A 22550-nucleotide genomic window follows, 5' to 3' on the forward strand; every position below is an offset into this window, starting at 1 on the left:
CTTTGTCACACAGTGAAATCCTACACTCTGTTGCCAGTTACCAAGTGACAGCTACATGCTCATAGGTCACGGTGTGCACGGCAGACTCCTTCAGGGGAAAAGCTACAAATCTGACAAATGTCACTTTCTTTAAAGGTTGAGGTGAGGACTGAAGATTAGATTTTTCCACTTTCAGTTTACCATACCATCTTAAAACAGCACTTTTTTTGATCCAGTGATACTCTGACTGCAGAAAATCTAATGATGGCTTTGGGCCTTTTGTTTAAATCCACTTGCAGAGCTCAGGACTGAAAGTGTAGCTTGTTTATCATAAGCAATTTTGAGGAACCAAATGAACTTCTGTTTTGTAGGAGTGTTGATGGTCTTTGTTTGCTTTTGACATTGTGTAACAATAATTACTCAAATTCCACAAAAACATTTCTTTAAAGGTATATTTCAATATAGCTTTATTGCAGGCTTTGTTATGATTATAATCATAATCGCGTTGCCACTGAAGAAATAAAGATGAACTTGAAACTGACCTTGAGAGTTTGAATAATGACTTCCATATTATCAGTTCATTAGCTGGTACTGTAAGTCCCCCATGCTCTTGAGAATAGAATAAAAGTATGCCATATTCTTGCATGCTGTGGAGGCTCTGACTAATAATTTAGACACCAAAATGGACTGAGGAACCTTGATTTCAAATTGCATACATTGAATTTGACTGAAAGGAACATGAACCTCTAAAATAAACAACTAAGACGCTTATGTGCATCCTGCATTGTTGACTATTAGGCCCTGTGTGCACTGGGTGACTGGAACATGGGAACTGTAGTTTATTTTGAGTCCCACATATATGCTGTCCTCCTGCTGTGAATACTCAAGGGAGCACCAAATGTGTGTTAATCCGTGGTTGGAAATAGTCCCCTTTCCAGACTGTATTTACAGCAGACTCATATCTTCTACCCTTTGAAGGCCCTGCAGCTCATGTTTGCCCTGTGGGCCCGCAGCAGGTCCCTCTGTGGATGTCTCAATGATAAACACAATTATTTGAGGCGGAACATTACTTCCCATGACACTGATCGGTTCTTTCTTTCTTTCTTTCTTTCTTTCTTTCTTTCTTTCTTTCTTTCTTTCTTTCTTTCTTTCTTTCTAATAATCCCATCACTTCTCATTTGTCTCCTCGCTCTCGAACTCCATTCACATCCACGGTCACGCCTCGACAGGAAGTGACGAATGTGGCCACGAGCGTGACGAACGGCTTGTTCGAAAATACAACAAGGAAGTGTCCGTTTATTGTAAAGGAAAATAAGCACCGGATAAATCATCTCGTCAAACCGTGGGACGCCTCGCTCGGTTGTTGGGTGTCGGGGGGGTAAAGTCACCGTGGACTTGCCCGAGAGCCCGTTTCCGATCGTCTCGAGGGATTCTGCTTTTAGCCAGCTAGCTAGCTAGCGATGAACACGGACGTGGAATTTCACATCAGGCAGAATTATCCGTGGAACAAGCTCCCAGCTAATGTCAAACAGGTACTGTGTCTTAACGTGTCCACGGGGCAGGGTGAGGAGGAAGCACCGCTGTGTCCTGGGGGGGTGAAGCTGTCAATGTCACGGCGGTGCTCTCTGTCATACAGGCAGCTGTCAGGGTCGCACCGCTCGCTAACCTCCTCTGCAGGGTTTTCACCGTTGAGCCGGAGCCATAACGGACCATCATTACATTACAGCCACACAAGCTTCGCTGCCTCAGTTTAACTTCGCTGGCATCACATGACTGATTGTTTGATAGATGGCGCCACACGATGCTAGCGCGTGGATGTCACCTGCAAATATTGCAGTCCCACATCTGTGTAACAGACATGCAGTGTCGAAAAATGGGAAAGATGTTTCACTATTATTAGTCTGCATAAATCCCACCTTTACGCCATCATGTCGTGGTGAAGTGGAGGCGGGTGTATGTCCCCTCCCACCAAAGGTAGATTACCAACTAGAAGAAGTGGGCAACCGCACAGGGGCCCCAGACCTCCAGGCTTATTGTGTGTCAACTGGCTCACTGTGTGCATCTGAGTTCCATTAGACCGAGATCGCTGTGGTGCTGAAAACTGAGACGGTGGTCTGCTGTGACTGTGAATGTGCAGTAACCAATAGCAAAAACAGTGAATTTTATAATGACACCAACAAAGAGCCTGCATTTAATGTGGATGGGCCACACCATGGCTGGTACCTGACCCACCAGGTAAGGTCATTATCGATGCTGGCACCCATCTGGTGTATTCAGTCGGTGCTTTCCTTGAAAAAACAAACAAATTTGCTCATTCCAGCCTCTAAACTGTGGATATTTTCTTGTTTCTTTACTCCTCTATGACATTGAACTGAACATCTTTGTGTGACAAAATAAGACATTTTGGTGACATCATCTTTGGCTTTGGGAAACATGGGTGTTTATGTGTTGTATTTTCCCAAATTGATGTGTTTGATCATGTAACCAGTCATTACATTTGGAGCCAGGAAATATTCCACCGTGGAAAAATTATACATATTGCACAATTAGTCAGAGGAGAGTGGGATTAACTGGGGCCCAGTAGCTCATTTTGCCACTTCGCAGGTTAATCCAGCCATGGTCCTCACCTGTGTTCTGTATTTCTTTTCCTCTCCAGAGTTTGGGGAACTCTCAGCGCGAGTATGAGAAGCATGTCCTGCTGTACAGCATCCGCAACCAGCTGCGATTCCGCAATAACCTAGGTGAGCAAGTTTTTGTTCCTCACACCAGTGCTTAACAAGCACCTTGTACTGCATGTCACTTCATGGTGAGGCGTGAGATTAAAAGACAAAGGGCGGACGAATCCTCTTGCATTTTATATCTTGAGAATAAGATGTGTGAGTACATCACAGGCCTGGCCCAAAGTGCTCTCAGTGTCCAGTGTATCAGGAACATTTAGCTAAAAGGATTGCAGTGTAATACAACAGCCCTGCAGTAAATCCTGCTGTGAAGATGGTAGATTAAATCTCATTATTCTGACTGTGTTAGCTTTAGCTAGGCATGTCTGAAATCTGGCAGTTTAATGTGAATTGTAACGGCACCAGGCCAGGTCAACTTAAAAGCCAACACTTTGTATCGCTGATAAATTGCTGGGATTACAGTAATACGCGATTGGTACACTGTGCATGAACAGGTACAGCAGATTTCATGATATTGACTCTATCCTGAAGCATGCTTGTCTTCAATAATCAAAAAAGTGATTGTATTATCAGTTAAGTAATATGCCACTAACTGTGTAGTAATAACCACTCTGTGTAATCAATTGTGAGCTTCTTGAGCTTGCTCGGGATCAATACTCCCTTTTTAACCTGGATTGATTTGGTATAGATTTAGGAAGTGTTTCTCTATGAACACTCACCCCTGGCTGTGACCTGTGTGTTTTATGAGCAGTGCGCCACGTGAGGAAGGACGAGCGCAAGTATTATGAGGAGCTCCTGAAGTACAGCCGGGACCACCTGATGCTGTACCCCTACCACCTGTCAGACATCATGGTCAAAGGGCTGCGAGTCACTCCGTTCTCATATTACATAGGAATCATGGAGGTAAGCAACTTCTGCTGCACTGCACAACAGAATAGGGAAGATGCAGGACCTCTTTCATCATAAGCTCAGTAAACAGCTTCTCATACACCTGAGCATCTATCTGAAAAGCTCCGGCTGCTTCGGAAGTGTAGCATCGCTTCTGTCTGAAACCCAAGACAATAACATGGTGATTTCGTAATTTCAATGAGCCGGGCAAACTCAAAGGCACAGAGCAGGAATTGTTATTGTGCAGCAACAAAGATCCACTAATTGGTTTGGAAAAGTCTCTCTTAATTTAAAACTGAACAATGTCTTCAATTTAAGCATCCCTGGAAACCGCTGCAGAAATGGCAGTTTGTGACAAAACCGGCAATCCAAGAACCCCTTTTTACTGCTCTCTGCCGTCACGTGTAATGTGTTCTCTGTTACTTGGATAATGTACATTTTCTATATTCTATGGTACCCCTGAATGGATCTGCTAAAAAATATACCATTTTATTTAGCTACACCATTAGAGTATAGCCAGTGTGCTTCGAGGAGAAACCTGTGTGTCACTGGCCAGCGTGAGTGAAGCATGCGCTCGAACTTACATGTCATTTGCATGTGATAAACAAAGAGGGAAATGATAGTGACAGTGAAATATTCTGTCGTTTTCAAAGATCACTTGCTGGAATGTGTTTCCTCTGTTTTCACCATCAGTCAGGCACTAGGTGTCAGTCAGTGTCTGCTGAAGCCTCGTGCGCCAGCTCAGGGAGACACGAAGGACTGATCACAGGACCAACACAGCCCGAGAAACTCTTTGCTGTTTGCTCTGCAGTCAGTTTGGGCTTGGTCCGCGTGACGGCTCGCTCTCGCTGATAAAGCTCAGTGTGTTGAGTGAGGCTGGCACAGCCGGGCTCACGGAGAACCAGTCTGTCGGAGACTTTGACCAGCTGGATTCTCCTTGACTTCTGACATTCTCAATTAGATTACTGAGGCCATGACTTCACAGGGCTGGGAGCGTTGCGTCTGAAAAGTAATCCATGCTGCATATAATAATTCTGATTTCTTCATAAAAGTAATGCACCTGTAATCTGTTTTGTTGCACATGAAGCTGATTACAGATATATTGATTGTGTAATTTCTTTGTATGACGCCCTCAGATGTGTCTCTGCACACAGAAAGTGTGTGCGCAGATGTTGGGAGTCACATTTGATTGCTCCACATTTAGCATACTTCCCATTTCATCAGAGCAGATATGACTAATGCTCCCAGCCTTCTTTTTGCAGGACTTAACATATAAACAGGAATAAAGACGCAGCATTGAGTTTTCAGCTCACACTTAAAAAGGCTTCACCCTCTTTCCGATGCATGGTAAACCAAACCTAACTGAGTTTTAATTGTGGCCACTAAATTGCCCAAGGCTATGTCACATTCTGATAATCCCTCTTAAGCACTTAATGAAAATGGGGAGAAGAAATTAGCACGGCCGCCCAGATCTGCTAATCCTGTTATTAATCAGAGGCAGGGGGACACAGAGAGGGGGAGAGGAAAAATGAGTTTAATTCTTCTTTTCCCTGTTTCCTGTCTCCTTTCTTTTTTGCACCTCCAGGATATTATGAACAGTGAGAAGAGTTACGACTCCTTGCCCAACTTCACTGCTGCTGACTGTGAGTTTTTCTTTTTTTTGTTTTGTTTTTACCCCCCCCACACACATACACACACACGCACACACACACACACACACACACACACACACACACACACACACACACACACACACACACACACACACACACACACACACACACTGTTGAAACAACTTTTCTTCAGTTCTGTGTACCTCCCACTCCTGCTTTCTCTGCCTCTCTGGTCTCTCTCTCTCTTATTTTTGTTTCTTGTTTTGACAGTGCATGTTGTGGTAGAACAGTCACACTGTAAAGAAGTTTTTCAGGAAGCTGAGGGATTTGAACGAGGGTCATGAAGTCACTAGAGGGCCACCTCTGTCTTTGTAAAACTGCTTTTTGAGCACAAAGCACAATTTTTGGCTTAAATGTAATTTCAAATGTGTGCAAATGGTTTTTAGGAAGTTAGGGGGGGTTTTAGTGTGTGTTGATGAAGACACCAGGGTGTCAGCCTTTTGGAAGGTGTGTCGTATGTCTGTGGTTTATACAGATTTCTTGACAGATGAATCTGTTTTTTTTCCAAGTGTATGTGATTTGCTTGCTTTGAATACTGGAGGGATGGTAGGAAAACTCCTTGTCTTGAATGACAACCAAATCCCACACTGGTTTTGATGGTTGATGAGATGAATTGTTTTCCAAAGCCACTGACTAGCATTACTAATAAACACAGAGCATATCTTTGTATTCCCATAACCAGGACAGAGCACTGGCCAGGTGGTGTTGGGATTGACGTATAAATCCCACTTCATGGTAAATCAAAATTCTGCTCAATCAAATCTCTTTTCCAATGTGTTACTGAATCACTGAGGAGCTGTGTTTTTCAGTAATTAGTGCAAAAGCAGATTAAGTTTGCGTCAAAGTGCACGGGTAGTTGTAGCATTCTTTGACTCTCTGCTGTCGAGTGAAACAGGCTTTGGTGTTGGCCTGTGAGTGACTGAATCCTGGCAGTCCAGGACCTCCACGCTGCGGAGACAGAAGGCTGCCGGCAGGCTGCCGTGCTCGCAGGGGCCTCTCTCCTCTAATCTCCCTGGAGGAGCTTTGGAAGTGTGTCATGCAGAAGTGGGTGGATGGAGAGTCAGCGAGACAGAGTTTCACGTGGGAGGATGTTTGTGTGTTGTGTCTGTGTCTTGGTGTAACGGCATGATACGCGTGCAGGTTTCTGCTGCTTTAGGAGACCAAAATGTGAACATGCCTTACTGGTCCCTGTTTGCTTTGGCAGCCTTCCCAGCACATTCTGCTTTGGCCCTTCCAGGCCTGTGCATCATAGGCGAGAAGAGGTGACATGGTGAGATTTGGAGTCCAGATTTGCATACCTTTCCACTATGAAGGCCATAAAGTTGCTATAAGGCCCAGTGTATATGTGTTATCGTGATTATGGATAAAAATACGTGCACATGCTCACTCTTCATATTCTCAGAGGAGGCTGTTTATGTCGGTAGATGGTTTAGTAGTTATTTTCCATTTGTGTGCGTGTCTGTCAGAGGACAGAGTGCGTGTCTGTCAGAGGACAGGGTTGTCTCAGAGAAGGTGTGTGGGTATTTGTGTGGACGTACTCCCTCAGCAGAGTTTGGATGAGTCACTGTTGCCGCTCCTGAATGTTTTTTTTCTCTCTGAAGAAACTCCAATATGAAGTTAGAAATATCCAGAAAACTAATTCTCAAACTTTGCTTCTTGCTGTAATTGTCTCTCTTTTCATGCCTCCGTACTCGTGACTAGACTACGAGTCTGGACAGGCATGGATGTAAACTGCATCTTCACTGGTTTGCAGAGGCGCACGACCGCGAGGCGTTAATTCTAGTTTGTAAAGCCTCAGAGGCTGTAATTGAAAAATGCCACGGACGCTTTCGCAGCTGCAGATATATTTGCTGCAGTGTTAATGCGCAGTGATTACAAGTTCATGGCCGGTTACTCAGGCATGATTGAGTTTTACTTGCTAATTTCTCATCTTCTCACAGGTCTGCGGCTGCTTGGCATTGGGAGAAACCAGTACATTGACCTGATGAACCAGTGCAGATCTTCCAAAGTAAGACGTGTTTCTTATTTTTAAAACGATCAGTTCCAGAACAGAACCTCATACATTAAGTTCATAGGTTTGTTCATGTTATTACATTTAAGAGGAGTACTGAATATTTAATCCAGCTGTATCTCCCCCTGCCTGGCCAACAGCAAACTGCATAGCAGTACTCATTATGCACATCCTCATAAATGAAACCATAATAACCATAAAATGTTGCACACTCGAGGCGAAACACCATCAACAAATATGTTCTGCATATTTTGGAAATATTTCTCCATCATTCCCTTCAAAATTACAATATCAGCCCTTAACAACAAACTTTATTAGTTTTATTTTTCAGTCACGCCTCACCCCCTTCCCCGTCTATCTACTTTTTTTTAGAAATTCTTCCGAAGGAAGTCAGCGCGGGACCTGCTACCTGCCAAACCAGTGGAGATCTCTGTCGAGCCATGGTGGGTGGCACAGACGGGCTTCATCACTGAGGACGACATCAGGGTGAGATAAAAGCTTCTTTTCCTCTCCACATTTCAGTTCAGTTTGATGAAAGACATGTTGAGATATTTGATTTTTATGTTTATGGGCTCAAGGATGAACTGATTCGATTTTGGTTGTCAGAGGTCACGGTAACCTCACAAAGCACATTTTTGGCCACAACTCAAGAATTAATGTGCTAGTTATGATAAAATGTTACACAAATGTTTATATCCAAAAGGTCAAAGTTCATACACTATATGAGTCTGGACAGACATGGCGGTAAAATGACATGACTCGCTGGCAGAGACAAAACTGCGAGGCAGTAATTCTAGCTAGTGATCACAGGCTGGGATGGATCATACTGACACAGTGGAAGGAGAGGGGACAGCAGGACAGTTTGGGTCAAAAAGTCCCCTTTATGTACACTGCATGTATCATTGACCCACAAAATAAGCGAGAGAATGATGTGTGTCGGTGTGATTTTTACCCTGAGCTGTCATTGAAATTCATGCATGTTACCCGCCAAGCTGCAATTGTTCATCCCACGTGCGCTGCACGTGGAGATCTCACCTGATGAAAAATATATACCTGCCAAATTCCCAACAGTTTTTCTCCCTTCCACAGGAAGAAAACCCCAGAGAAAACAAGATAATATGGACGACTACTGCTTTGACATCCATGCGTGCGTGCTCTAACGTTGTGTATTTGTGTATTTGATGTGTGTGAGCACAGATCTGTTCTCCAGCAGAGAAGAAAGCCATTGACAAGATGATAGATTCTGGTCCTCAGCTGGCTGGATCAATGGAGTACAATGTGGTTTTAAGTGAGTATGCTGTGTGTCACATGTTAAGCCGGCCATTGAAAACAGTTTCTGCATCCATCAACGGCACCATGAAAATATAAATGTTAACACCTTGTTTTCTAATAATTACAATAATAAAACTTTTATTTCTTCAATAGTGTCAAACCCGCTGTGTGCACAAATCCTTTCAGGATGGATTGTCCTCTTTGATGTGCGTCAAAATCTGGCTTTTCCAAATGACGCCTCACTTTACTGCAGTTATCGTTAGTAGCTTGGCTCCTTACGTGCTTGCTAAAAACTTTGAAGAGTTGGGTCTGGATGTTCATGAGACTAACCATTGACTATCAGACAGACTCTACTCAGGAAGTCAGTCTGCAGTCCTCTCTGCAACAATCAGGCCGCCACCAATACATCAATGTATGGGAAACAATGTTTGGGAAAAGTAATGGTAATGGGATTTTAATATAGAATATAAGAAACGTGGAAGAACATGGATGCTGATATTAATGTCTTTCATCAGCTCGCTGGTGTGAATTTCAAAGATGAAGCCGAGGGAATGAGGATGTGTCCATGCAGTTTAAATGTTAATTAGAGAACAGTTTGACAGTGATGAACCTCTGCCTCTGGAGTGCTGCTGACTGAGTGGGAACAAATGCAATTAAATGCAAGAGACGTAGAGCAATTTGAATACAAGTAGCTGTTTAAATGACATTTGATTGGCTTGAATTTTTTTCTGCCGCTCTCGTACGAACAATTTTTTGTTCTACACAGAAGAAGTTCAATAACCAGATCGTTTGCGTCATAAGACTTGTTTTTCTGAACGTGGCAACCGCGATGTTAATGGATATTATGCCAATTATGTCAATTATTCTGTCTTATTCTGTTTGTTTTGTACTCCAGGCTTGTACAACCGGGGCTTCATCTACTTGGATGTTCCCATATCTGATGACAGCTGCATCTCAGGTACATCTGTGTGTGCGTGTGTGAGGCCATGCATTACTCACTTTGTGGGGACATAAATCTGTTAACACAGTCACTTTGTAGGGACTTGCCATAATTGTGGAGACAAAATACAGGTCCCACAATGTAAATTATTAAATTCCAGGGTGAAGACTGAGGTTAAGCTTAGGGTTAGGCGAGCAGTAGTTATGATTATGGTAACTCTAAGTCTCCAGGAACTTAATGTAAGACTATGTGATGTCCCCACAAGTGCTGAAATCCTAACGTGTGTGTGTGTGTAAACATCCTGCTATTTTCCTCTCCAGAGCGATTGCCTTGACAGAACACAGCAGGCGAGCATTATGGTTAATGGCCTGATCTGCAACAATGCCTAATAGTGTCATTACATATGCACACAGTATTTAAAAAGCAGCCCCTCACTGTTTTTGCCTTGCAGTGCCCCCGCTGGAAGGCTTTGTCATGAACCGTGTCCAGGGCGATTACTTTGAAACACTTCTCTACAAAATCTTTGTCTCCATTGATGAGCAGACAAACGTAGCAGAGGTAGGCTTTAGAGACGTGTTTTATTGTCCGCGCCTACTTTCTTAATTGATTATAATATGTCCGTATGTGGGTTAGTAGATCAACTTATGAACCAGGACCTGTTTTCTTTTCTCCCTCTCTCCTCCTCGTCCTTCCTGCCCCTGTGCCTCCCAGCTGGCGAACGTGTTGGAGATTGACTTAGACTTAGTGAAGGTGAGTATCCACCTGCTGCAGAATGTGACTTGATTATAATGTATAGACTAAAGTACTGTTTGTCCCAAGAGGGATGAAAAAATGTTAGATCAGGGAAATGAGGGCCCCCCTTTCTAAACTGATGTTTTGCTTTTGCTAATTTATGTTTTTGAGCCAAATATTGAGATTTAAGTTTGACATCAAATCTGAGAAATTAAAACCATTTTTCAGTAATATTCCATGTGAAATTTGTTATATAAATATATATTCTCTTAAAGTAGTACATCGCATGGGCATTGTTTTTTTTTGTATGCATTTCGAATGAAATAGTGTGCAATTCGGTGAGAGAATCAAAGATATTATGTAGCCTAACAAGTAGATATTTTTGCACAGTTTCATTCTAGATACTTCCTCACACTGGCGCTCACCTGAGAGATGGACTGTGACACTCACGCATGCACTCTCACATTGCTTCAGATGACATTCATCATGCCCCATGCCTCTATCAGAGGGGCTGAGCAGCACCATTCCAGTTGAATCAGTGAACACGTTTGACCCAGTTTTCCCCAGTTTCCTATTCACTCTCTATCAGACACGGAGCCAAACTCCCTCTCAGTGTTATGACCTCCAGTGTGAAGAGCTGAACTCCCCCCGTTCCTCGGTCTCATCTCATTCTTGCCGCTGAAAAGCAGCACTTAAGAGAAGCGGTTGAAGGCAGCTGTTGCAATGATTCTCCAGGAGAAAACCCTGTAACTTCAGCGATGATTGAGATGCCTCCTTTGTGCAGAACTTTTCCCATCGTGACTTGAGTTTAACTTTCTCGTGCATAATGACTACCTCATGGCCTTAGTCACTTGAAAAAAAACATCTTTGCTGTGCTTCTTTTGATATGATAAGAGGGTGGTTAAGAGTTGACCTCAGCTTGCACTACTGGGGCATTAAAGTGTAGAAAGCAATCAAGTTCTCCATAACTTGAGTGAGGAGGCCTGTTCAGTCTGAATAAAAGATTTAATGGCAAAGCAAGTTGTTGACTGTAGAAATTAAAGAAGTAATGGAAAAGCCAGCCAACTGTTTAGTGGAAAGTACAGAGCGTTACCTTTTTTTTTTGTCTTTTTTTGACTCAGTTTGAGTCACCAGACATGAATCCTATATGAATCCATCACCCAAAAGAGTATTCGACCCTCACAATCAATAAAACATTCAAAACATGGTGTTCAGCCATTTTACCTGCAGGTCAGAGGTTGAGGATATAGCACAGTATCAGACTAATGATGTCAGAGATGGGTCCAACGTCTTGTGCTTTCACTGTGTTTTTTCAGAATGCTGTTTCCATGTACTGTCGCCTCGGCTTCGCTGTAAAGAAAGGTCAGGTGTTCAGCTCAGACCAGCTACACCCCACCTGGAAGAACGCCCCATCTGTCAACAGACTCAAGTACGTGCTTGGCTGTGCAGGCAGCAACCATCCGCCATCCTGTAATGGCAGTGTTGCCATGTGTTCAACCATCTTTTCCCATTAACTTGAATTATTTTCTGTTTTTGAAAGCATTTTCTTTCCAGAATTGAGTTAACAATGAACACTGAAGGAAGCTTTTTTAATGATTGCACTGCACTTGGTTCGATTGTGGTGACACTGCTCTTTCTTCAATCACTGTGTCCTCTGTGGTAGGAGCACCATGGACCCTCAGAAGATGCTGCTGTCCTGGGAGCAGGGCAGTCCTGTCATGGAGGGAGGCTCCTCAGCCACCGACACTGACACCACCAGTCTGGAAGACCAAGGTCTGTCTGTCCACATGCACACTCCCACATATATGCACAAACTCTGCAGTGTATGCAGACGAATATGCATCCTGATGTACGCACACAAAGCACTTTCTGAACGTAACTTATAAAGTTTTGAAGCAGCAGTGCTAATTAATCCCCAAGGAAGCTCAGCTGTGCTTCTTGAAAGTCACTCTCACATTATTAACTGTTCGTCTAAAATGGTCTCATTTTTTGGTCTAATTTTAACTTTGTCATGCATGTTAAGGCCGCACCGTTGGGTTGCGCAGACTAACAAATTGGATATTTTCAAACTGCCTGCTCATCAGCCACAATTACATGCTAATAATCAATTAAAATGAAAGTATTTGAGAAAGATATGTGTTTTGGGTTGGTCCTTGCAAACACATTTTATTTTTCCAAACAAATCACAAGCTTATATCCTGCACTTAAGAATGATGCAGCCATGCAGTTGTGCTTTTACATACATTAATGGTCTGTAACGTCTCTGTAGCAGACACAGCCAGCGTAAGCAGCCTGAGCATCCCGGCTGCACCCACAAAGAGGATTGCCTTCCTCTTTGACTCCACCCTCACAGCCTTCCTCATGATGGGCAACCTGTCTCCGGTTAGTACTGGATGTAAACACAGAGATTCTCAGTGATGGAATTCTCTTAATCAGTCTTGGTTGAAAAATTCAGCTGTGCGTCTTGATTCCTCTGCGTCTTTGTCCTTCTCTCAGAATCTGAAGAGTCATGCAGTGACCATGTTTGAGGTCGGAAAGCTGTCGGATGAGACTCTGGACAGCTTCCTGGCTGAGTTGGAGAAGGTGAGACCAGCAAAGGAAGCAAAGAAAACAAAGATTTACAGCGGTGTTCAGTGAAACATCAGAGGGCACTAAATCCACGTAGAACATTATTTATAGCTTGATGCACATGCTCATGACACTCTAACGTATTTCCTGGTTTCTTCGTCTCCAGGTGGAGAGCACAGCAGAGGGCGAGGCGCAGCGTTACTTCGACCATGCTCTGACCCTCAAAAATACCATCCTCTTCCTGCGTTACAACAAAGAACTCACTCAGGACCAGGGACCTGATATTCCAAATATAGGTAGATACACAGTTCCACTCTCTTTGTCATTCCCTTTATTAGTATCGATTTGTTTTTGGTTGTGATTTTGGTTTTACGTTCCTTCCCAGCCTCAACATGAAGCTAGATGAAGCTCATGTTTTTGTCCCTTGTCTGCAGAAAGCTCCCTCTTCATGTGTGTTTTTTACGGTTTGCCTTCTGCCAACGGTTGACACAAAAATGCAGCTGACGTTTTCTAATCGTTGTTTCAAAATTGCAACTATCAGTCACACGGAAATTCAAGGTGAGAGCAGGGAGGTGTCAGTGCAGAGGGAAAGTGGTGAAAGGTGTGTGTTAATGTGTGTATGACTCAAAGCACAAATGGTTCATTATTTCCCGTGGAAAAGAAAAGTTTATCTATTTGTGTAAGCATTAAAAACAGTGTGAGGTTCAGGTGGAAAAACAGTAACAGCTGTTGGGGGTTAAGAGTAAATCAGCAGCTCTTTAACGCTTTTGTTTTCAGCTGCACAAAGTGTCTGCACACTGTCACTGAAAAGATATTCTGAGCTATCATTACCACAGCTGAGGCGAACAGCAACTAAATGACTCCCATGCAGCTACTTAAACTTGTTCTGTGGTCTTGCAAAATCAATAATTAATGAAGTTATTGAAAGTTATTTCCATCTCAAAGTTCTGGATAAGGCTGCAAACTCTTATTGAAGCAACAGAGAGGACGCAGATCTTCTATTTGTGCTGCTTTTAGCAAACCTCTGAGTCACTCTCGGCTCGCCATTTCACCAGTTTCTTGAATGTTCCTCTTGAGTGTGGTCACATATTTCTGGATACACAGACGTACTGCGAGCTGCAGTGTTCCACTTGTGTCTCTAGGGGGGGCAGCAGAGAGCGAGTCCTCCAGTGACTATAAAGCAAAGCTCTGGGTTTCCATGTAGCTACCGTTTTGCCACCAGATGCCGTTTGTTTGTTTTGGCTGCGTGCCTCACTTCTGATTGTCTTATCTCTCAGTCCTCCTCTTCAGCTGCTGCTCCAGGCGTCTGCTGAGGAGCGAGTGCACTGAGAGCCTGCTGGCGGAAGCTGAACTGTGATACAAGAGTCTAGTGGTGATCCTGATGATTGTTCATTTGGGAAGTGAGGAAAATTGATCTCGCCAACAAATCTCTCAACAGACTCGACTCGTCTTTGCTGCAGCTCTTCGGTGCAGCACCATGTGGTTACAGGCAGCTGAATTCTGACTGACAGCATAAAGACTGATAGATGTTTTTGGCCCTCACAGAACACTTGACTCTTTAAGAGACTGTGATGTAAAAATCAACATCCAAATCAGTATAAAACATTAGTCTCATTGCTTATTGTGCTCGGCTCACTCTCAGCAGTTAATAGACTCCTCTTGCCTCTTAGATTTACGTTTAGGAGGATTATTAAGTCCAGGAATTTCAAGTTGACACTTGTGTCCTTTGAGAGGACAGTCTTTACAAGACACCTGGGAGAGAGCTCTCTTCTTAACACCACGGCTATGAAGACAGAAGGAATCTTTACTGTGCGTTCTGGATGTGATCCAGCGCTCTTCAACCAAGTTACTGATTCATCCCCACCTGGCAGATGAACTTCATTTAAAGGAATAGTTCATCATTTGGGGACAGAAGCTTGTTTATTTTCTTGTTAAGATCGATGCTACTTTCATGTATGTTTTGTTAAATTTACACTAAGGCTGTATCTAGCAGCCGGTTAGCTTAGCTTAGCATAAACAGCTTGCTAAAATGTTGCACTATTGCTTCCAGAGATGTACTTTATCTGTGCAGTGACACAAGAATGCAAACTACATGTATACGCCTAATCACACTTTGTTTCAGCCTATTTTTATGGACGTTGAGAGCGTTCCTGTTTTTTCCTCGGCTAGGTTTCCCGTTGGACATGTTGCGCTGTGAGAGCCTGCTGGGTCTGGACCAGGCCACCTGCAGCCGCGTCCTCAATAAGAACTACAAGCTGCTGGTCTCAATGGCGCCGCTCAGCAATGAGATCAGACCCATCAGCAGCTGCACGCCTCAGGTATGACGCCTGGAGGGAGGGAGGGAGAGCAGAGGGGGATACTATACGGCCTGCTGGGATGTTGGATCAAATGTTGCCTGTGTCAGAGTTGTGCGCTTGTGTTTTCGTCAACAGTTTATGTGTGCATGCCATGTTTGGTTGTGTATGCCCGCTTGCTGTGTGTACACACTTGTGCGCCCGGGGTGATTTGGGACTGTGTGTGAATGCTTTGTGTGCGCCCAGCCTGCAGTTGCCCTCAACAACAAAACTACACAAAGAGAGGGGGAGGAAAAGAGAGAGAGGAAGGGAGACAAGGCTCATGAGTAATTCTTCTGGCTGGCCACAGTCCAGCCCTCTAGCTGAGCTCAGAGAGACAGAGGGAAAGAAGTTAAACTCTTGTTGTGCCATTCACGCTGCTGTTTATTCTCACACTGCTGGGATTCAGCGAAGTGGAATTCAGTGAACTCCTTTCTTGGTTTGCTGCTCACATATCTAATAACAGCTTCAATTTTCGGCTTCTCTGACACAAGAACAACACAGACGCAGTGGTTCTGCTTTGTTACTTTGTTGTTCGTTTGAAGTGTGTGTTTATGTAAGAAACTAAATGGGGGAAACTTGTGTGAGAATTTGTACATGTGTATGCATTAGTTCTGCTCCTGCACACTTACATATATGTACATGTTTATTACTCCCCTGCAGCACATTGGCCCGGCCATCCCTGAGGTGAGCTCCATCTGGTTCAAGCTGTACCTGTACCATGTGACCGGCCAAGGCCCTCCATCTCTGCTGCTCTCCAAAGGCTCCAGGCTCCGCAAACTGCCAGACATATTCCAGGTTAATCCAAATAATAATTAATCAAGTTCAGGCGTACGGTTGAAGCAAAAGAAGTGTCTTTGAAATCGGAAAAGTCCCATGTGTGAAAAGAAAAACAATACTTTCAGCTTGTTGTGATTGCACTCCTTTTCCATTTCTCTTTGACATCTGCCCTTTTTAAATTTTGACCTCGCCCTTCAGTTTGAGGAACAGGTAATCAGAGCGCTGGAGGGAAAACTCAAAGCTGTTTCCTTCGTTCCCTTCGTCAGCCTTTGTTTCTCAACAAAGCACCTGGTGCATCACACGTCACAGTCATACCACAGCGTGCACCTGCATTTTCCTCCTCAAAGGCTTCCCAGTGGTCTTGGAATTTTTTAACTATCCTGGGAATGTGAGACGGGGGACAAAAGAGAGTTTGATGCAGTAGGTTTTCAGGGAAGGATGGATAATATCATGTAAATGGGTCACTTAGATAGCAGCATATATTTTTCTACTCATCGTCTGCTTCCCATTTTATTCATTTAAACCGTTTTGCTCCACAGCGAACTGTAGTAACAGCACACCGCTAACGCCTTCAGAGCTGAAAAGAGTAACAAAAGGGAAAAGAATAACACCTTAATTTCATGGAAAAGCTCCAACTCAGTCGGGAAAACCGTTTTCATCATAGTCATGACATCAATCAGCAGCAGAGTGATGGAAAAGTGATGTTTCCTGTTCTTCAACGCTGCTCTTCACTTGCTGGATTAAACCGCCTCTAATATGAATAGTACTAGTAAGATTATGTATAACATGTAGAAACTTACAAATGTTGTGACTGTTGTTCGCCATCACTCCTGATGGTTTCAGTGATCAGCAGCAGCGGAAGAATGCTTTGCTGACGCCTTGTTTTTCTCTGTTCAGTGCTACGACAGGTTGTTGATCACCTCCTGGGGTCACGACCCCGGAGTCGTCCCTACATCCAACGTGCTGACCATGCTCAACGACGCCCTCACACACTCTGCAGTACTCATCCAGGTAAACACACACAAAATTTTACAATTAGGTTGTGTCAGGATTTTTTATTTTTTTTGGGGGGGGGGGGGTAAATTGCTTGAATTTGAACTTGTGAACATGCCATCGTGTAATCTTATGTATCTACTCTTCGTGCGTTTTCAGAAATAACATATTTGGTAGCAAGTCTCACTGTGTGGATATATAAACTGTACTGTGTGTGTGTGTGTGTGTGTGTGTGTAACCCTTAGGGCCATGGTATGCACGGTCATGGAGAAACGGTTCACATCCCGTTCCCCTTTGATGAGGAAGATTTGAAAGCAGGTGAGTTATTAGATGTGGATAAGGCTTTAAAATCATGTTATACACACGCAGTGTGTATGTTATGCTCATGCATGTGCCTCCTGATAAGCCGATGTAAAGGATTTTATTTGCAGTCTACTGAACAGGATTAACTTATTAACTGATAGTACTATAATTCTACACCGGTAATATCAGTATTAGCATATTGTCACCGCCATGCTGCACGTCCCTGATTAACATTACCTCAGTCATGCTGTGCTCTTTTCTCTGGTGACTCAAATTTCCAGTTTTTGGCTTTGAGGGTTTTAACTCATGAGACATCATAAAAAAAGACTTGAATCCTGTGAAATCCTTTTCTTTGTGAATTTGTGTGTCAAGCTTAACACCTAAGTCTCATCCTCTTAATGCATTTGCTTTCAGAATGTCACATCCTCTGGAGCAACGCATTCTGTTTGAATGCCATGCTCTGCAGATAGTAATATTAGTGTCAGTGTGCTGCACTTGAAGCATCGCTCCCATCGCTTGTGTCGTCTCTCTCCTTCCCGCGCAGAGTTCTCCTACTCCAACATGTGTACGCACAAGGCGCTGCAGAAGCTGAAGGAGCAGGTGGACCTGGAGCACCAGTGTGGCTACATCACCATGCTCAACTCCAACAACAGGCACCGTCGCAGGGCCAGCGACAGTGCTGAGTGCAGAGGTACGGGAGCTAATGCAAATGTGTGTGCGTGAGCATTTGAGAGGCAAGACCTATAGTTGAATTAGTCACAATGTCCTCGCCTCTGATGGCCTTCGGCACCGGTGGTGCAAATTAGATAAAGATTGCTCACAGTCCAGTTTAATTATGCCGTTTGTCTGCATAATTGTGTCCCTCATTGCGATAGCCTTTGCTAATGGACGTGGATCGAACAGTGTTAGCCTTTACTTTGAGATTCACTGATTGAATCTCGCTGACGTAGGTGATCACAGATTTTTATGTAGATATTCACACACAGAACAATGAACAGCTGATTTAAATTGACAGACCTCTGATATCTATTCAGAATTCTTTAAAAAGTTTAATGAAGGTTTTTAACCGAAGCACATTCAAGCTGTACTCCAGAAACAGCCTTAATGCTGATGGACATTTGCTGCTTTTCTTCAAGGGGACACCCATCTAGGTGCAGGCCTGGACACCAACGGCAGCACCGAGTCCTTTGAGCTTGTGACAGAAGAAAACAACGGGGAAGGCAAAGCAAAGACTGACAGTAGGTCTACTTTTTTATCTTCAGGTACCTTTGAACAGTTGTTTGAGAGTTTGAAGGGATGCTAAAGAAGAGAAAGAGGTGGGTAAATTGTGACCAACGTCCATGTCAGGTTCAGAACCAGCGTGCGTCTCATGTTGTTTGTTACAATCCCTTTCTTTCAGCTCTGTCGTCTGAAGACGAGTGGGTCCCTCTTGAGCTGTGCTTCGGCATGCCCCTCTTCAGCTCCGAGCTCAACCGCAAAGTGTGTCGAAAAATCGCTTCACACAAACTGTGCAGCAACGAAAGGTACCAAAAAAAAAAAAGCAAAAAACACCCAGCATCCTCAAAAATTTCACTTTTGTTTAAAACCTCAAGAAAAGTCTAAAGCCGTGTTGCAGCAGTGCTAGACTTTAGCTTTGGTTTTTTTTTGTTTTTTTCAGCCTTCAAGAGCTGCTTCACTCGAGCCGGAAGCTATCGCTGAAGGTGTTGAGCTTCGTTCAGTCATTCCAGGTAAAAACGCTCCTCTGTCTCTGCAGGTCGCCGTGTGAGAATACTCACGGGAAAGAAAAGAAATCACACTGTCCAGTGAAAATATCAGCAGTTTAATGTTTGACTAGAAATGTTGGTTTAATTTGGTTTTGACACAATGTATGTATGTATTTTTCCTCTGGAGATAATGAGATAAGGAAGTCATGATTTTGATATAACAGGCTTAAAACAACTATCAGCACCATGACTGCTCCTGGCTGCTGTTTCATTAAACCTTTTGTCTATAATCAGTACTGCTTAGATAACACAGTAAAGTCTCGATGCACCGGCCAGTTAAGTTATTTAGCAGGCGTCTTAATAAATTTGTCACCCCACGAAGATACAGTGAGCGTGAGACGAGCCACAGAAGAATAGACCTCTAATGGAGTTAAGTGTTCTATTTTATTGAAACACATGAGCGTGAACATACAAAGCATGAAGTCGTGTGTATTGTGCTGAAAGTCACAGGAGAAACCAAAGAATGGCAAGCGAGGAAGAACCAAGCAAAACAAACCGTTATCACAGTTTGAATTGAATGCAGTAATGCGGGGCTGTGAGTGAGAGGGGCTGAGATAAAAATGAGGTATTGTGTTGATTTGCAAATGTTTGGGTGTATGTGAGGATGTGTGTGAGTGCAGAGAAAGAGGAGGAAAAAAACAAGTTAATTGAAAGTGGAAGGGCATGGTGAGGATGTAGCTTCAGATTAAAATTTGAACATCCTGCCTCATTTGTGTGCCGTCGGACCAGTCTCAGACCTCGCTGATGACCCTGTCTGAATGTTTTCTACACAAATTCTCAGCTGCAGGATTTAGTGTTTGGGTGTTTTCTAAAGCAGCCACACACTGTAAATCTACCGTTCTGCCTCGCCTTTCCACACTTTTTTAACATCCCATAGAAGTGTATCTTTGTCCCGCATACCATCTGCTCTGATCTGTGACCTTTGCCCCTGTGTTGGCAGGACGGCATCCAGCCCTCTGACCTGGACAGCGGCGTGTCGAACCCTCTCAGTCAGCCCCCGGCCGAGTCCGGTGTCCCCCTGCCCGCCCTCAACCTCCTCTTCAAGGACGGGCAGCTGAAGGAGTGGAGCGGGCGGGCCCCTCCTCCCCTGGACATCTCAGCTCTGCAGAAGGACCAACCCACATAAACCCCCAAAACTTCCAGATTTGGTCATGAGGAAATTCTTATTGAAGGTCCAGCCCTGCATCTTCATATCCGATCACAAGGAAACACTCGCTCAGAAGCCTCGCCCTCTTGTCCGTCAGTGTCCACTCATGGGAAAATCAGCCCTGCCAGCACTTTGTCATTTCCCTGCTGTACGAGGAATCATCCTTCTGACAGTGTTGCCAACACTAGTTCAACCCCCCCACCCTCCCACGCTGTTACCCTCTGTGACTCCTCGTATTCGTATCAAGGCAGTGTTATCTGTTGGAGTGGTGCTATTATCACAGTATATAACAGTGATGCAGGCAAACAGCATATAATCTGGAACACCTTTTAACTGGAAACACAAGCACTGTTCTCCACTGACTAGCCCCCCCCCCCCCCCCCCAGCCCCCGCCCTACCCTTCAATCAGTGGATATTTTGTGATCCTTGAGAGCGAAGTATAAAGTTGTTGATATCGTATAGATGTTCTAAAAATGACCCACCCACCCAGCGTTCATCAGACTTCTTCAGGAAACAATTGACAATATGCATATTCAAGGCCTGAGTCTTTGGGCTGGAGTCCAAATACAGACCTGCTGCCTCCCTGTGTCGTCTCATGTTAGGTGATTTGATGCATGATGCTGTCGCACACCCATGAAAAAAAATACTTTCCTCTTTACTTGTAGTCAATATTGGGGGCATTTATTATTTGCACTGTGCAGGATTTCTCCAAGCCTGTGGATGAAGTAATGTCATGTACTTATTTTTTTTTCTTCAAATGTTGGATTCATCATAGCGCGCACATGATCTTAGAGCTCACGTTTACCACAAGAAAGTGTTTCCTCTTGGAAACTCAGACGGGTTAGAAATTGACTGGGCATCAGAGACACTGCTGTTTTTTTAAATCCTTTGTTATCATTCTTTCTCTGCACAAGAGAACACCAAAGACCATTTTCTTTTCCTGTACGATGACTCTTTCAATCTTCAATCTGTTTTAGTGTCCTTTCTTTTATTTTGTTGCCTTATTGCTGTTAGCCAATTAAAAACCACCAGGTCATTGATCAAATCTGTGGATTTGGTTTTGCTTATGTTCTTTTTGCCTTTTTTAGGTTTTACAAATGACGGTTTTCAAATGATTTCTGTGCATATTGAATGCGTGTATGTAACCAATAAAAGCAACAACACTGGGACACAGACTGCCAAACCCTGACCTCTGTTCAAGAATTCGACAAGATTAACCAAGTGTATCTAATTGCATAGAACGGGAACAGTCAGGTCTGTGTGTTTGACCCAGGCCTGTTGCCACTGTTGCCTGGCAGTATCTCTCCCTGGATCGACTCCAGTTTGTATGCAGTGCCGTGCACTCTTGGCCAGAACACCACGCTCTCCATGGGATTCTGTTTACACCATGTTTTGAAAAATGGGGTTTGTAGTCTAGAGAGGAGAAGCAACTTTCGCTGTGAAGGCTGTCACAGACCCATGGGATGGGAATGCTAATGCTTTGCCCAGCGTCTCAGAGATACGATGGCCCAAAAAGTGTATGAAGTCTGTCATGAATTTTCAGTGTGGCTCCAAGAATACTTTTTATTACATTTAGAGTGATAACCCATTTTGCTGAGTTTCTTCTCTCTCTCTCTCTCTCTCTCTCTCTCTCTCTCTCTCTCTCTCTCTCTCTCTCTTTTTTTTGAAGGAATCTGCCTTCCGCAGTTTTTGACCCACTTGTGGTTATTGTTTCTAATAATGTGATGCTGAAATAGACAAAAAAAAGACTTAACTTGAGGTCCTGTTGAAGCATGATGACTGTGTAGAAACTGTTGTGTGCGTGTTGTGTATGCGTGTGTATTGTACACCTCACTCTCGGTGTGTTTTCATACACGCCTACGTTTCACAATAAGAATCCCCCCTCCCACCGCGATCCTGCCTGTCTGTTATCTAGTTGCAGTACTCGGTCATCCCAGACCTCCCATCCTCCCCCAGGTATACATCCACCACAGTGTTTAAAAAAAAAATGCTACTTTTATATGTCAGCCTATATTTTAGGAAATCTTTGTTGTAGCTCGTTTAATGGGACTGAATATCATTGAGTGAGTTAATAATGATGATGCTCTTGTAATTAAATGGGTTAAAAAGAAAAGAAAGTGACATTCCTTCAACATGCCCTTTCTCCATCCTTGCTCCATCTCCCCTCTGCTCCAGATACGTATTATAATTACAAATAAATATGTAAAAAGTATATGAAAATATAAATAAATATGTAATAACTTTTTCCTCCCTGAAAATGTCTGCCAGTGTTGTTTTTCCTGATCATACTTTGCAGTTTCGTATCACTGACTCCAGCCCCTCCTGGCTCTGAGCTGCGGCCAATCACATTACACGATATTAAGCCGTCCTCGGTGGATGTTTTCCTAGCCAGGTGGAACAGATGGTGCGCAAGACGCAGCGGTCCGGATGCTGTGTCCATCTGCCTCAAGTACGCACTTGTTCACCTATCCTTGTAGATTTAAATGGACG

General features: G+C 43.7%; 1 protein-coding gene across 2 annotated transcripts; it reads left to right on the forward strand.

Moving 5' to 3' along the window:
- Window positions 1-1210: 1210 nt before the first annotated feature.
- Window positions 1211-20681, forward strand: fam91a1 (family with sequence similarity 91 member A1). Of its 2 annotated transcripts, none has more exons than XM_070985209.1 (24): window positions 1211-1511; window positions 2636-2720; window positions 3409-3560; window positions 5131-5188; window positions 7159-7226; window positions 7602-7715; window positions 8427-8517; window positions 9397-9459; window positions 9893-9999; window positions 10153-10191; window positions 11490-11602; window positions 11837-11946; window positions 12443-12555; window positions 12670-12756; window positions 12908-13037; window positions 14911-15059; window positions 15738-15872; window positions 16752-16865; window positions 17093-17165; window positions 17695-17841; window positions 18287-18388; window positions 18550-18673; window positions 18808-18877; window positions 19854-20681. In XM_070985209.1, exons 1-24 carry the CDS (start codon window positions 1440-1442, stop codon window positions 20037-20039), a joined length of 2502 nt encoding a protein of 833 aa, XP_070841310.1. In that variant the 5' UTR covers window positions 1211-1439; the 3' UTR covers window positions 20040-20681. The 2 variants fall into 2 exon arrangements, with proteins under 2 accessions (XP_070841310.1, XP_070841311.1); XM_070985210.1 differs by having other exon boundaries at window positions 1317-1511; window positions 12446-12555.
- The last annotated feature ends 1869 nt before the right edge of the window (window positions 20682-22550 follow it).

The sequence above is a fragment of the Chaetodon trifascialis genome, chromosome 17, assembly GCF_039877785.1.
Source record: "Chaetodon trifascialis isolate fChaTrf1 chromosome 17, fChaTrf1.hap1, whole genome shotgun sequence".
NCBI classification, from domain to species: Eukaryota; Metazoa; Chordata; class Actinopteri; order Chaetodontiformes; family Chaetodontidae; genus Chaetodon; species Chaetodon trifascialis.

What these genes read in the sequence shown, in the direction of transcription:
- fam91a1 (XM_070985209.1), top strand. Translation starts at nt 1,440, where the DNA reads ATGAACACGGACGTGGAATTTCACATCAGGCAGAATTATCCGTGGAAC. An exon ending in TGATGGGCAACCTGTCTCCG is followed by an intron (nt 12,556 to 12,669) that starts GTTAGTACTGGA and finishes TCCTTCTCTCAG; the next exon opens with AATCTGAAGAGTCATGCAGT. An exon ending in ACTCTGCAGTACTCATCCAG is followed by an intron (nt 16,866 to 17,092) that starts GTAAACACACAC and finishes TGTAACCCTTAG; the next exon opens with GGCCATGGTATGCACGGTCA.